The sequence below is a fragment of the Myotis yumanensis genome, unplaced genomic scaffold (assembly GCF_028538775.1).
Source record: "Myotis yumanensis isolate MYYU_CA2020_CCGP unplaced genomic scaffold, mMyoYum1.0.hap1 SCAF_10, whole genome shotgun sequence".
In the NCBI taxonomy this organism is placed as follows: domain Eukaryota; kingdom Metazoa; phylum Chordata; class Mammalia; order Chiroptera; family Vespertilionidae; genus Myotis; species Myotis yumanensis.
In genome coordinates this window covers 34441805-34454781 of record NW_027223761.1, presented here as the reverse complement: position 1 = coordinate 34454781, position 12977 = coordinate 34441805, and the positions used below count along the sequence as shown (strand labels likewise).

The window sequence follows — 12977 nt, the reverse complement described above, 5'->3', positions numbered from 1 at the left end:
GTATTCCTAACTGCAGAGCTTTGTTGCGATGCAAATAACCTCCCCCCCCCCCCACCCCACCCCACCCCAAACCCTCCTAAGGAGTAGCAATTTTATATTTGATTTCCTTTTTTGTTTTTTGTTTTTTTGTTTTTTTTTTTTGTTTTGTTTCCCCTCATAAACCCGAACAATGTAGGTGTCTAGTCATATACAGGTCTTAGCAAGAAAGAAAGTTCGAGAAATTCAAGCCGCCATTAAGGTACGTCTGGCTTGCCCAGTTGTAGGGGGCTTTTCATCTCCATGGTTACAGGCTTTTCCTTTGTTTTCCTCCCTTCCCCTACCCTGCAGGTGTCTAGTCACATTCAGGTTCTTGCCAGAAGGAAATCTCGTGATTTTCATTCCAAGCTAAAGGTATGCGCTTTCCTGCTTTTTGGCTTGTGGTTGCTATGCATCTCACTTCCTGTTTTCCATGGTGACTGGTGAATGCCTGGTGCTGGGATTCTCGTAACCTAGTTTCCTCGCATGTGAGAGCTGTTTACATTTCTTTGTGTCTAATCTCTCTGTTTCTGAACTAGCCTCACATTAAGCCCAGTATGTGTGCGCGTGTGTGTCCCTAATAACAATGCAAATGCAGCAGAGAGCTGGTCTTGATAACTTTTCAGCACAAAAACCTGATTTTTTTTTTTAACCTTCAAATATCCAACCATGCAGCCCTGAGCTAGGAGAAGGAAAAAAAATCCAGGGACACAAAGTTGGTGTGGAAATTATAAACAAGAATCATTTCCACAGTGGTCATCATGAAATTACTTTTAATAAAATATTTAGAAATTAATTTGTGCTTTTGATGTATTTTCGAAAATACTCAGAAAAAAAAAAACCTTTTCATATAACTTTTTCATGTGTTCTTCCAACACAGAGTATTTTCTGCCAGATTTCTTCCACAATGCTTAATATTGTTTTCTAAGTTAAAAAAGAAATTTAAGGTGAGACCTTACAAAAAACATCTTAAAGATGGGAACACTCCTATCAAATCCATATTTGCAATTCCATTTATAATTGAGTTTACTGTAAAATGTTTTTACATGTGCCTCAGTTTCCGTCCCTTAAAAATATATTTCATAGCAAAAATGGTGTCATGGACAATATTTTAAATACAAGTTCTCCCTTCCAAAATTTGCAGTAAATCATGTGTGACGTTCACCACCTCCCACAATCCCATTTTAGAAATGCAGAGATTATAGTTTATATGGAGGAATTTTTATAATAAAAATGAATTTGTAGCTCATATTGTTGCCTTTCCCACATGCCATTTTTGGTTCTGTCCTGTTTTTTCCACACATTAAGTAAATTCATGTTTTCATTGTAAACCTAAAGAATAGCGTGTAATTTCACAGCACTGAGTGGTGAACGCTGGGACCCTTCCCAGAGTCCTCCAACTTTTTTTATGCAAACAAGTCTGGCTGTGGAATAGCGCTAGTTACCAGGAAGGAGCGTTTGGTGTGCCCTCTGCAGTGGGCAGCATGCTGGCTCGCTCGCACGTGTGGCTGACGGTGGCTGGCTTTTAGCTGCACTGGCTGAGCAGTTGGAAGACTAAGATAACTTCTTAGATCCTGCTTTTTAACCAAAGGTGCATTCCTCTCTATGTGGATGTAACTACCTCAGTATTTGCTCAGGTTCTGACTGTTTCTAGTTTCTCTGTGCTAACAGATTAATGGTGTACAAAGAGGTGTACCGACATCAATTTTGTGTTTCCATCTGAGATGTTATAAATTGCTCTATTTCTACGCTATCTGTGTGGTTCCTATGGACCCTCCGGGCACACAGCCCTAAACTGAAAACCCTGTAAGTGACGCATGACGCACTGCTGTTCAGAAGGGGTCCTGTGGGTGCTGGAAGCACTCCTTTTCTCACTTGATGATTTAAGAATCTTCCTCAATGGAAACAGTTTTGCCCTTGCCTTATACATATCATACACACAAACTTACAGTTGTATTTGTGTTTGTTCTTAAAAAATAAAAATAAAAAGACTTCCCCCACTTACAACCCTGGCCCGCTCCTGTGGGGCAGACACAAGGAGGCAGAGACAGAGGCAGTCGGGTAGCAACTGGCTCCAAATTTCAGCTCCAAGAACCACTTCCATCTTCCTGTAGTTTCTTTCCTTTCTCGCTACCACATTATTCTCAGAAAAATGGAGGCCTTTGTTCTTCCCATCAGCTAATACCAATTGTGTGTTCCAGGCATGGCGCTCATCACGGTGGGCAGCTAACAGCCAACCCCTTATTCACAGAGTGGGCCATGCAAAGGGGAATGTGAAATTAGGGCACTGCTGGATAAGTGTTAGCAGGAAGAGCCAAAATAAAATGTGGAGGGAATCCCAGGGACGAGCGGCCTGGAGGACGTGCTGCTGTTTGGGAGCTGAAAGGCAGGAGGCGGTGTGGCACAGAGCCTCTCCCGCATATTCTCCCGTTTGCCCGCACTACACAGAAAGTTCCAGCCATTATGCAGATTGAGGAGTATTTAGGAGACCAGGGATCCAGGAGTTTAATTGACTTGCCAAAAGCCAAGCCTAATAAATGTCAGAGTTAGAATTTGAACTCAGATCTTTCTGAATCCTACACCACTGCTCTTTCAGATAGGCTGTTACTCCTGGAGATGGGAGAATGTTTCCAAATCGATGGCTTCACATCAGCACACACTGTAGATAACCTGTCACCCCTCCCATCCCTTGGAGCTAGGCAGGCAGCCCTTGCTACCAGCCTTTCCTCAGCACCCATATTTTATTTTTAAAAAATATATTTTATTGATTTTTTTACCGAGAGGAAGGGAGAGGGATAGAGAGTTAGAAACATCCATGAGACAGAAGCATCGATCAGCTGCCTCTTGCACACCCCCTACTGGGGATGTGCCTGCAACCAAGGTACATGCCCTTGACCGGAATCGAACCTGGGACCCTGCAGTCCCCAGGCCAATGCTCTATCCAGTGAGCCAAATCAGCTAGGGCAGCACCCACATTTTAGAAGACGGCTTTTTGAGCTCTTGCTCAAAATGTGGACTTAATTTGTGATTGACACTGTGGTGATTGTCAGTAACCCAGGGTGATGTGATCGTAGCTGCGGTACTGCTGTGTCACCACTCTGAGGGCATTGGGACAGTTGAAGAGAATAAGGTTGTCACCTGCCTGCAGAGATGTGGCTGCTTTGACCTCCCAGGGGCATTATATATGAAAGATGCCCTCCTTAGCCTCCCTAGCAGTCATCCCCAGGACATGGGCTCAGGTCTTATGACCTTGTAGGAGTAGATCTCACCGCTCCATCTGTACTTGCTTGTTCAGCTTGGGAGTCACACACATTTGTGGGAGGCAGGGATGAGCATCCTTGCTGAGATCATTGTGGGGGTCAGGCTTATAGCCACATCTACTTGGCCTCCCACACTAACTAATGAGATAAAGTCTCTACTGAAAGTTGAAGTCATCCCCACCAACAACAAAGATAGCTTCTGGGCAGGCGCTGGGTAGCAGAAAGTATCCAGACTTAGAAGAGACGCTGTGCTTTGCCTGAGAAGATGTAGCAAGGCTTCCTGGAGACGGTGGCTGGTGACGGACCATCTCAGGACCTATCCTTGCAGTTCCTGCCTCAGCCAGGCTGCTCACTATTCTCCATGTGCTCAGAAGTCTAAGGATCTCTGTTCTCTGGGGTGGACCACGGCGTGTGGCCCTCCTGTGGAGACTGAAGCCAAACTCCATTTCCCTGCCCTCCTTTGGAGTTTGAATAAGTGGTTGGCTCTCACCTGGGGCCACTGCCAGCTATGGCTTCCCCATGAGCCACTTAACCTTATAGGCTCTTCACTTCCCGGGGAAGGGTGTAGTAGAATTTTTTTTTTTTTTAGTCTAGTGGTTTTGCAGACATTTTTAAGCAGCAATACTCATGTTTCAGATTGAAATTTTACTTGAAACCTTCAACATATAAAAGAATAAAGGCTGTTTTAATTGAAGCTCAGACTCTCTCATTCTCAGCCATGGCTTCTTTGGCTGTCCCATTGAATAAGGTTCGAAAAACCACAGTGCTTTAGGCAGAAGGAAGAAGAGGTGTCTGCCTCTCAGCTTTCCCTCCTAACCTTACAGAAGCTCACATGTCCCATTTAAGTATTTAGTTCTATGGTCTGTTCTGCCATATTCCTCCAAAGAAAACACCCAAGAAGAGAGTGGTCGTTCTCATGTCAGTTATGGATGAGTCATGCTCGCGACGCAGGTCTGTTGAGTGAGTTCCAAAGGTCAGTGTAGCAGCGGCTAACAGCACTGCTTCCCCAGTGCTCGTTTGTGAGCCACGTCCCTCTTTTTGTGTGTGGACTTTAATTCCAATTTTTATAACAAAATGTGTTATAGTAAAAGTTTCAGATTCTGTGTCGAGTCCAACTCTAAAAGCACAGAAGTGATGACTTAATTCAGTCCAGTCAACTTCTCATTGAGCACCCAGTGTGCTCTAGACTCCTTAACAGCGGTTCTCAACCTGTGGGTCGCGACCCTTTGGCGGTCGAACGACCCTTTCACAGGGGTCGCCTAAGACCATCCCGCATCTCAGATATTTACATTACGATTCATAACAGTAGCAACATTACAGTTATGAAGTAGCAACGAAAATAATTTTATGGTTGGGTCACAACATGAGGAACTGTATTTCAAGGGCCAGAAGGTTGAGAACCACTGTCTTAATAGAAGTTGGGCACAGAAAATTACAAGCAGAGTCTCTGTTCTTGAGGAACACTAAACTTTTCTGTTATTCTGGGGGAGAAGACAAGATTCCCAATAGATTATCCTCAGCTGGGGACAGGTGGGCTCTGCAGGAGAAATTTAAGAGTTGTGCAAAGACTGCATAGTGAGCAGGTGGTTAATCCTGAGGGTGTGGGAGACTAAAGAAAGCCTCGTGGAAGAGATGCCCTTAGAACTTAGCAAAGAGGAGGGCAGAACTTCCACTGAGATATGGGGGTGTTTGGGGAACCATGAGGAATACCATCTGGTTGGAGGCAATGGATGGGAAATGCCACCCGAGGAGCCTAACATTCCTGGAATCACCCCATGGAAAGTGAGGTTCATCTGTGGGCCATGGGGAGCAGGCGGGGAGGGGGGGGCGTGATTTTTACTAATTTAGGGGTTGCTGTAAAGACTGAGTGAGAGAGATGCATGGACCAGGGCCCACCACACACACACCCCTGGGGCCGAAGGGCACTCATCGGTCCTTATCATCCCCCTTGGCTGGCTCCTCATTCCAGTCCACTCGGACTGCTGTGTACACTTTCTTCCTCACTGTAGAATAAATTCTGTTTAAGAGTTCTATTCTTATTAAGTTGGAAAGGGTACACTGCATCTGTTCAATAGCAGCATTTGAAACTTAGGTTATTAAAGATTGGGTTCTCTTAAAATCATGGCAAGATACTAAAGGTGTGCATCAAAATTAACCATGAAGTTTTTGTTACTGCTAAATTTAAAATGTAACAAAAAGTTAAAAAGTGCGGAGAAGGCCATATTAAACATTCATGCTTGTACCATTGGAAAGGATCATTTTCATTTTGACATATTTTCAAAAGTTCTTTTTAAGTGAAATCAAACGGCAAAAAATTGTTCTTATGTTTTCTAATTCCCTTTACCCCGCCCTGATTTCCCAACAGATCTCAATCTCCCTCCACCCCCATTCCTCCACCAGTCTTGTCTTTTCCTTGCCATTTATTTTCCTGAGAAAAATCTAATGAAAACGGTCTCTTCTTCTTTGCCCCTGTCCTAAGATTAATCTAGATTGTTACCCACTATCTGCTATGAATTTGTGCTGAAGCCATTGGCACCAACATGAGATTTTTTCTCTACAATTTATAGCACCCTAAACCAAGATAGACTTGGCTGACAATTTGGCATCGCCTTAGACACAGACACAACCATAAGGGAGAGATGCAAGGGCAAGACAGTCCAGGAAATAGTGAAGTGGTCAGGGAGTGATGTGAGGAGACGAAGAGCTAGGAGCGGAGGGACTGGGCAGTAGGGAAAAGGGGCGAAGGGGTCAGCAGAGTGCCACTGAGACTCAAGAGCCAGCTAACATGGATAAAGAAATGCAAGGCGTTTATGACCAGCGTGCCAGAATTTTGGACATTAAACATATACTTTCAGATTCATTTTAATTTTTAAATTTTTTAAAAAACAAGTCAGAGTGCTAACTGCTGCTCACAAAGAGAGCTTATCATAAAGGGAGCCATTTCTCAGGGATGGGAGTAGCATATGTTTGGCCCCGGCCCAGACAAAAACCTTTTGACCCACCACTCTTCGGGTATTCGGTGGGTTCTAGGTGACCCACAGCTTTGTAGCTGGGCCTGGTTCTAGTTATAAAGGAGAAGATGGACCCATGCAGTCACACTCTGCAGGTGGCTTATCGGTCTGTGGAGCATGCATGTAGGAGCTCCAAGGATGATGACTGAGAGTTCACTCTTAGACCTTCTGTCACCAGCTGCATCCACAGCAGTGTCACCCACACCAGTTTCATTTATTGCCAGCATATCCGCCTCTCCCCTAGTTTAGCCCCTACTTCAGTTGAGCAGTGATTGGCAGCAGCCTGTCTGGGAGACTTACATGGTCGGAGGACAGGCCTGAAGCTTAGAAATTATTCTCTACCTTGAATTATTCCAGTCACCATTAATGTATCAAAAGATCATTACCTATGTTTTTAAGCTCCAGGGATTTATTATCCCAGCATGTAGAAAGAACACGAAAATATTCTCCATGCATTAGGCAGTCTTTTCTTTCCTACTCAGAGTTCCTACTTAAGAGTTTCCTGCTCTGAGTCTCTGTATACGGAGAGTTTGATTTTCCTGAGATCGTCCAGGCCCTGCCCAGAGACCTTTCCCCAACAGCCGCAGAAAGGCAGTCCTTTGTTTGCTGGCTTCAGAGGCTTGTGGGAGCCACTGCCAAGCTCTGCAGACCACCACATTGTGGACCATTGTCACCTTCCTGTAAAGCTGGACCAGGCCATTTCTGTTCTGGAGTGTGTTTTGATGAGTAGTAAGATGATGAGAAGTCTTCACTCTGCCCTAACCTTAGCAGGAATACATCGTAGGCAGTTGATGTATTTGTGTCAAGCTCCGGATGTGTATTAAAGAAAAGCCTGTCCTGTCTGGCATTGCATCATCCCAGTGCAGTAAAAAAAAGAGCCAAGTTTCTGTGATTGTGTCCAGTCGTTGGTGACTAATTTATGAGCTACGTGTGCTCCCCGAGGCCATTTTCTTCATTCTCACCCTGGTGGCCTTTGTGATTTGATTTCTGAACAGGCCATTCTTCCCAATCTGCCATTCCTTCCAATAAGCACAGAGCTTAAAGTTCAAAATTGTTGATTTAATTCTCTTGGGGAGTTCAAGAACTTCGCTGATGCATTGCTGCAGTCCACACTGCTGCATCCTGGTTGTACCACCACTGATTCCATCCAGTCCACAGGGAAGACACACCTCATTCACCCGCTGGAGCGCCCCATGGCCCCCTGAGCCGCTCTGCTCCATCAGGAGGCGGCTGTTAGCAGCGCACAAGGCAAAGGAAGCCTGGAACAGCCACGTCCTTTGTCTCAGCGCCAGCACCAAGATGCTTGGCCTTGTCACAGGATTTGGGAAATGATACATTGCCTTTCCTGGCATCTTCCAATCTTCTGGGAGTTCTTTTGCATTCATGACATGTCCCCTGCCTCCTCAACGATATTTTCATTACCTTGTTTTTAACTTAACCTAGTTAAGACGAAGATTGGAGACAGTTAATTTCTCATGCTTGGGTGCGATGGAATTAGAACCTCCCGTCAGCCATGTGGTGATGCAGAACGTAGCGTAAAAGAGGACTGAACACATTTATCTTTCCGTGTGAACTGAGCCAGGTCTGGATTTTCTTTTTAAGGGTGACAGGAACAGCCTCATTCTACATTCCTGTCCCTTCCGAGAGAAATCCCATTGGTAATTGGCCTCCAGTGTAGACAATGCCCTAGAATAGCAGTGGGCCCCAAGATTATGTCATGAGGGCCAGGACTCCTAAGCATTGCAGATCTGGAGCAGGATCAAGCTTGGATGGCTGATCACGTGGGCCCCATAGATTCCAAGTTCACTGAATGGCAAGGCTGCTAGCACTGTGCAGAGTGTTTGATGCAGTTCTCAGAGCAGTCCTGACAATGGGACTTAGAAAGGGGGAAGCAGAGGCTCTGAATGCCTAAATGACTTGCCCAGGGTCTGTCTGGCACCAAAGACCAAGCTCTTTGATTGATGTCACGGTGCCTCCCCAGAGAGAGCCAGTCAAGGGTGAGTGTCCTTTCCCTTGTCTTGAGGTGCTTTTGCACTGTCTCCCCTCAACTGAGCCCTTTTTTCATTGTGTCTGGATGTTTGGATTAAACAGAAAAGGTGAGTGTTGGGAGTTGGTCCTCATTCTGGAGCTAAACTTGAGCCAGCTGCCTGCTTAGGTTCCTCTGGCTTTTCCGGGAAGATTTACCCCTGGCCTCTTGCTGTCACCTCTGAAGGGAAAGGGGACTAATGTCAGAAGGGTGCCTTCTCTCCACACCCAGACCTGGCATTAGCTGATCTAAATCCCAGGCTTCCTGGGGGAGAATCATCAGGCATACCTACAAATCATCTGGATCCTCATCTACAATCCATAATGATGCTGAGCTCCATATCAGAATGAAAGGAAACACTTGACAATTATAAAATACTAAATATAGCTCAGTGCATTTAAAAATGAACAATAGTCAAAGCCTTGACACATTTTTCTTTGATGTGGATGGAGTCTTTGGCATTTGGAAGCACAATAAGATGAATTAATTGCTCCTCGTTACATGGGAAGTCAGGAGGGGTGTGAATGTGTCTTCTCTCCTCGGCATTGGCCGTTGCCTGACCGAAATAGCCCCTTTTGTATTTACTCCTGCTTCCTCTAATAATAAGCAAATTGGAGATCATGGCTGGGAGCATTCAAGTGCCCTTCATCCTTTCTCCAGAACTCTCAGAGAGTTTTGTGATGTTTATCTGCTCAGGGGCTACTGCTAATAATTGCAGAAGTCATGCGAATTCACAGAGTGCAAGATTAGAAACAGCATCTGCAAAATTACTTTTAGGGAAGTATTCTGTGTTTTATCTTTTTCTGCAAAAGTGATTTTGCAAGCAAATTGCTGTCTTTCCTCTCTTGCACTATATTTTTATATTGCTGGAAAAAGTATATTTGGAGGGAAACATTTAGTAGCTATCAAGAGTTTTTTAATCCATGGTCTTTTTTTTAACTGTATGCATTTTTCCTGTTAAAATGGTAGACTTCCATGTGAATAAATTAGATTGGAGTCCTTAAATTCTGAAATGATGGGCCCTGGATAAAGTGTTTGGAATATATTGGCCTAGAAGGCTGTTCATTAAAATTCCATATATGACAGCTATAAAATTGTACATGCAAGCCTGTGACCTTTGTACTTTATCTTTGTTTGTTTATGCTTAATGCCTATGAATTATGAGATAGTTGATTCCCCAGAAAAATAAGAAGCCGGAGAAGCAAAGGAGAGAGGAACTGATTAAAAGGAAAACGCTAGAAAGAAACTATCCAGAAACCAGTTCATAAAATGTCCTTGATTTTGGGGAGCACACCACTCCGATATGTGCATCTGTGATGCAGCTGCCTTCCCGTCATGTATATTACATGTAGACATTTTCGTACTTTCAACCATTAGAAGGAGGCAGTCAGCCGAACCCAGAATTGTAGCAGCAGCCTTGCTCTGCTTCGTGAAATATGAAAGTCTGTTTACTTAGTAACAATAACGATGTGAAAAGCTTGGGCTGAGGCGTTTCTGAGTGGCACAGCCTGCCAGACCCCATGTGACTGGGGTAGTGAGGCCATTGATACCGTGGGGTGCCAGAAGCTGGGCAGGGAGGGGAGAGAAGTGGGTCCTGAGACATGCACCCCAAGTTAGAGTGCTTTGTCTGCCCTCATTCTCAGGTCAGATGGGCCATTCGATCCTAGCAACCCATCAACAGTCTTAGGCCCATGTTGCCTGCTTCATAAACATTTTCCACAGTCCAGGTCACAGGCTTGACTTAGGGTTCAGTTGAAAAGGAAGAGTTACCTTTTTTTATTCCCCCAACACTCCGCTTTCTGTGGCCCCATTCTTTGTCATCTTAGGGATAGATGGGCTTAAAATCAGTAATAAGGCGTCAGTATGAAGTTGTCCAAGCTTTTTCCTAGGACACATTTGTCTTGTTCATGCATGCTCCTATGTACATCCACACTCTGAGGGTTTCCTGTAACCTCAGACATCATAGATGATAACTCAGTATTGACTTAAAACTGTATCAGTTTTTCAAGATACAGCAGTGTGCTCAGCTGTTGTAAATCTCATCCATGTCCCGGAACTGCTGGTGTGAAAACATTTTAGAATAAAATTAATATGGTGTACAAAGGTAGCATATATTTTTGAATTTACTGAAGCTCCAGTATTTGAGTAGATTAGCAACATACCCTCCCCCCTATAATCTAGGGAGATGAGTAGTAAGGATAGAGTAGAATGTTTAAAAGTCCAGGATATTAGACTAGAGTGACACAGAGAAGCAATTTACTCAGGCCTGACACTTACAGTTATCATTTCTTCAAAGCCAGGCCTGTATCTCTCGGCCGAAAATGACAATTTACAGATCCCTCCATGGAAATCTCTTCGCTTGGCATCCTTCCTTCCTCCCATTTCAGGATAAGTGGGTTTGCAGCCAGGCTCTCAGTTCTGATTTTCCCTGGTGGAGCTTATTATCTGCAGGGTTACTTTAGATTTTAAACAACAACAAAAATTTCATTCTTTTAGTTTTTAAATGTATATCATCTATAAAGGAGAGATGTTATGAAATTAAATGAGTAATCAGAGCGTTTCCACTACAAAAGGTAGGAAATCACTGGTATAGACATTGTAGTCCATTTGCAGAAAATTGCTTATTCTCAAGTAGGTAGGTCAAGTACAGAAATAACCTCTACTTGAGAAACAATTTCCTCTCCACACTTGGCTTTCTCTCTATTAGGATAGGCGGCCAAGCCCTGCCCAAATTTTAACATTCGGCTGTCTTTTCACTACCAGTTTTTTGGTTATATGCATTAAAGTGTATTTGCTTATGATGGAACTCACACTCACAGCTTCAATTGTATAACCAGAAGGACTTGAGAGAATAAAGTTTAAATCTTTATTTTGTAGACAAGGGGAGAGTATTAAGTGACTTGCCCAAGGTAATGCACCCCATTAACATGAGGCAGAGGCAGATAGAGAGCCAGGTCCCCGACTCCTCGGCCAGGATGCCTTTTCCTGGCACAGATCAACTTGGTGTGATGGAAGCATTTGAATTCGCTCTCCTGCTTTAGAACTTTTGTTTCATTCAGGTACCTCATGGCATGCTGGGTAATAAGACAGTCCCACTTTATTTACCTAAAGAAAAAGACCATGTTCTGAAGCTGTAACATAAACAGCAAAGCTGGTGACATTTCTCCTTTCCCGATTTCCCTGTTAAATAAGAAGTATCAAACTTTCCTCATGAACATTTTGAGGAACTTTTTAATCAGCCTAGCAAACTCGACTAGAATCAAGAGTGGGCTATGGAGATGTAGGGAGCTCACTTCCACTTGGACCTGGGCTTTCAGTGGGTGAGTCACTCCACCCAACTGTGCACAAACCCGCTCTGTGTTGGGGCGAGCAGAATAGCTCCTGTCATCAGCATTCCATAAACAGAACGCTCAGGTCGGAGAGAGCCCTGTGATGTACTTTTGGAATAGACCCAAGCCTACGGCTCTTTTGTAGTTTTTCCTGAATTTGCGTCAGCTAGACAAGCAGGAAGTCTGGGCTGCCATTTTCCCAGAAACCCTAGCCTGAGCCCTGGGGACGCTAAGGCTTGTTCCCTGTTGGGGAAGGCACCTGTGGGCATACCTATGCCATTACTTCAGTTTCAGAAATCACCTTGAGGGCGTTTATAACCTCTCATTAGGGATAAGTAGCATGGGGACTGGAGTCCAAATTGACTGTCCCAAAGAGAAACCAGTGAGTTTGTATTCTTGACAGAGAAGAGAGTAAGCATGACTAAAGCCATGTTTTCTGTTTGTTACCCACGGATCACCCTCTGAGAGGGTGATGGGGCAGGTAGCAGGTGAGCCACCCGGGGCCAGCTAAGAGCAGATTGCCTGGGGCTGAGATCAGTGTGTGTGTGAGGCTCAGTTTGGCTTTGGGGCATTTGTACACAGCCAGTCAGTTTATCATAAAATTCCACAGACTTCAAGATTTGTCTTTTTTCAGACATCTTAGTATCTGAAACGTTTCAGATTTTTAAAAATTACCAGAGGAATAGCTTTAGGTTAGGGCACTCAGCAGATAAATAAATGTAGCTACAATCTGAAGAAGAATGACACCTGACCAGAGTGGCAAAAGCCTCACTCTAGTCACCATGGTCCTTCCACTGGGGACCAGTAGCCCTGCAAGCTTGCAGGGTCCTCGTGTGTTATTCAGCTGCAGCACACGACCATACAGATGCTTATAATGACTGAGTGCATCCCCCAAGAGCTGTCCCATGAGCCTCATTATTTTTTCAGTTAAAAGCCAAAGAAACAGATAAAATATTATAAAAATTTATGCAAGTGTTAGGCTCTTTTTCAAGGGTTAATATAACCTTTGAAAACTCATATTCCTGGCAGTTATGGGGCAAAGTTGTGTCTATCCGACTTGGGGGACACCTAATTGGTCTTTCTTAGAAGCCCCTAGAAATTATCTTATAGGCTTTTATTTTTTTTTTTTTTTAACTTCTTTTGGCCTTGCCTTTGGCACCTCAGCATGTTTATTCACCCCTTTGGGTGAATCTGTGAACAGTGCAGCCACCTCTCTGCTGGTACTCTGTCTTACCCGAAGCTTGCCTTGGCCTTCATTCACTGTCTGAACTCTGAATGGCAGCTGCGGAGGGCGATCTTTTTATTTTGATGTCACCATTTTGTTTCCACTTTCATG

At 44.2% G+C, this 12977-nt stretch overlaps 1 protein-coding gene across 12 annotated transcripts in view; it reads left to right on the top strand.

Annotated features, from left to right (window-relative positions):
* TEAD1 (TEA domain transcription factor 1) overlaps positions 1 to 12977 on the top strand; it is a 265123-nt gene that overhangs the window by 184195 nt on the left and 67951 nt on the right. For 4 of the 12 annotated variants that reach the window (XM_070425275.1, XM_070425278.1, XM_070425271.1 and 1 more), the window contains exons 4-5: positions 176 to 238; positions 328 to 390. The exons of 2 other annotated variants lie outside the window; for them this stretch is intronic. In XM_070425275.1, coding sequence (XP_070281376.1) covers positions 176 to 238; positions 328 to 390 — 126 coding nt within the window. The remainder of the gene's footprint in view (positions 1 to 175; positions 239 to 327; positions 391 to 12977) is intronic. 6 more of the 12 variants (XM_070425283.1, XM_070425281.1, XM_070425276.1 and 3 more) reach the window with 2 other exon arrangements.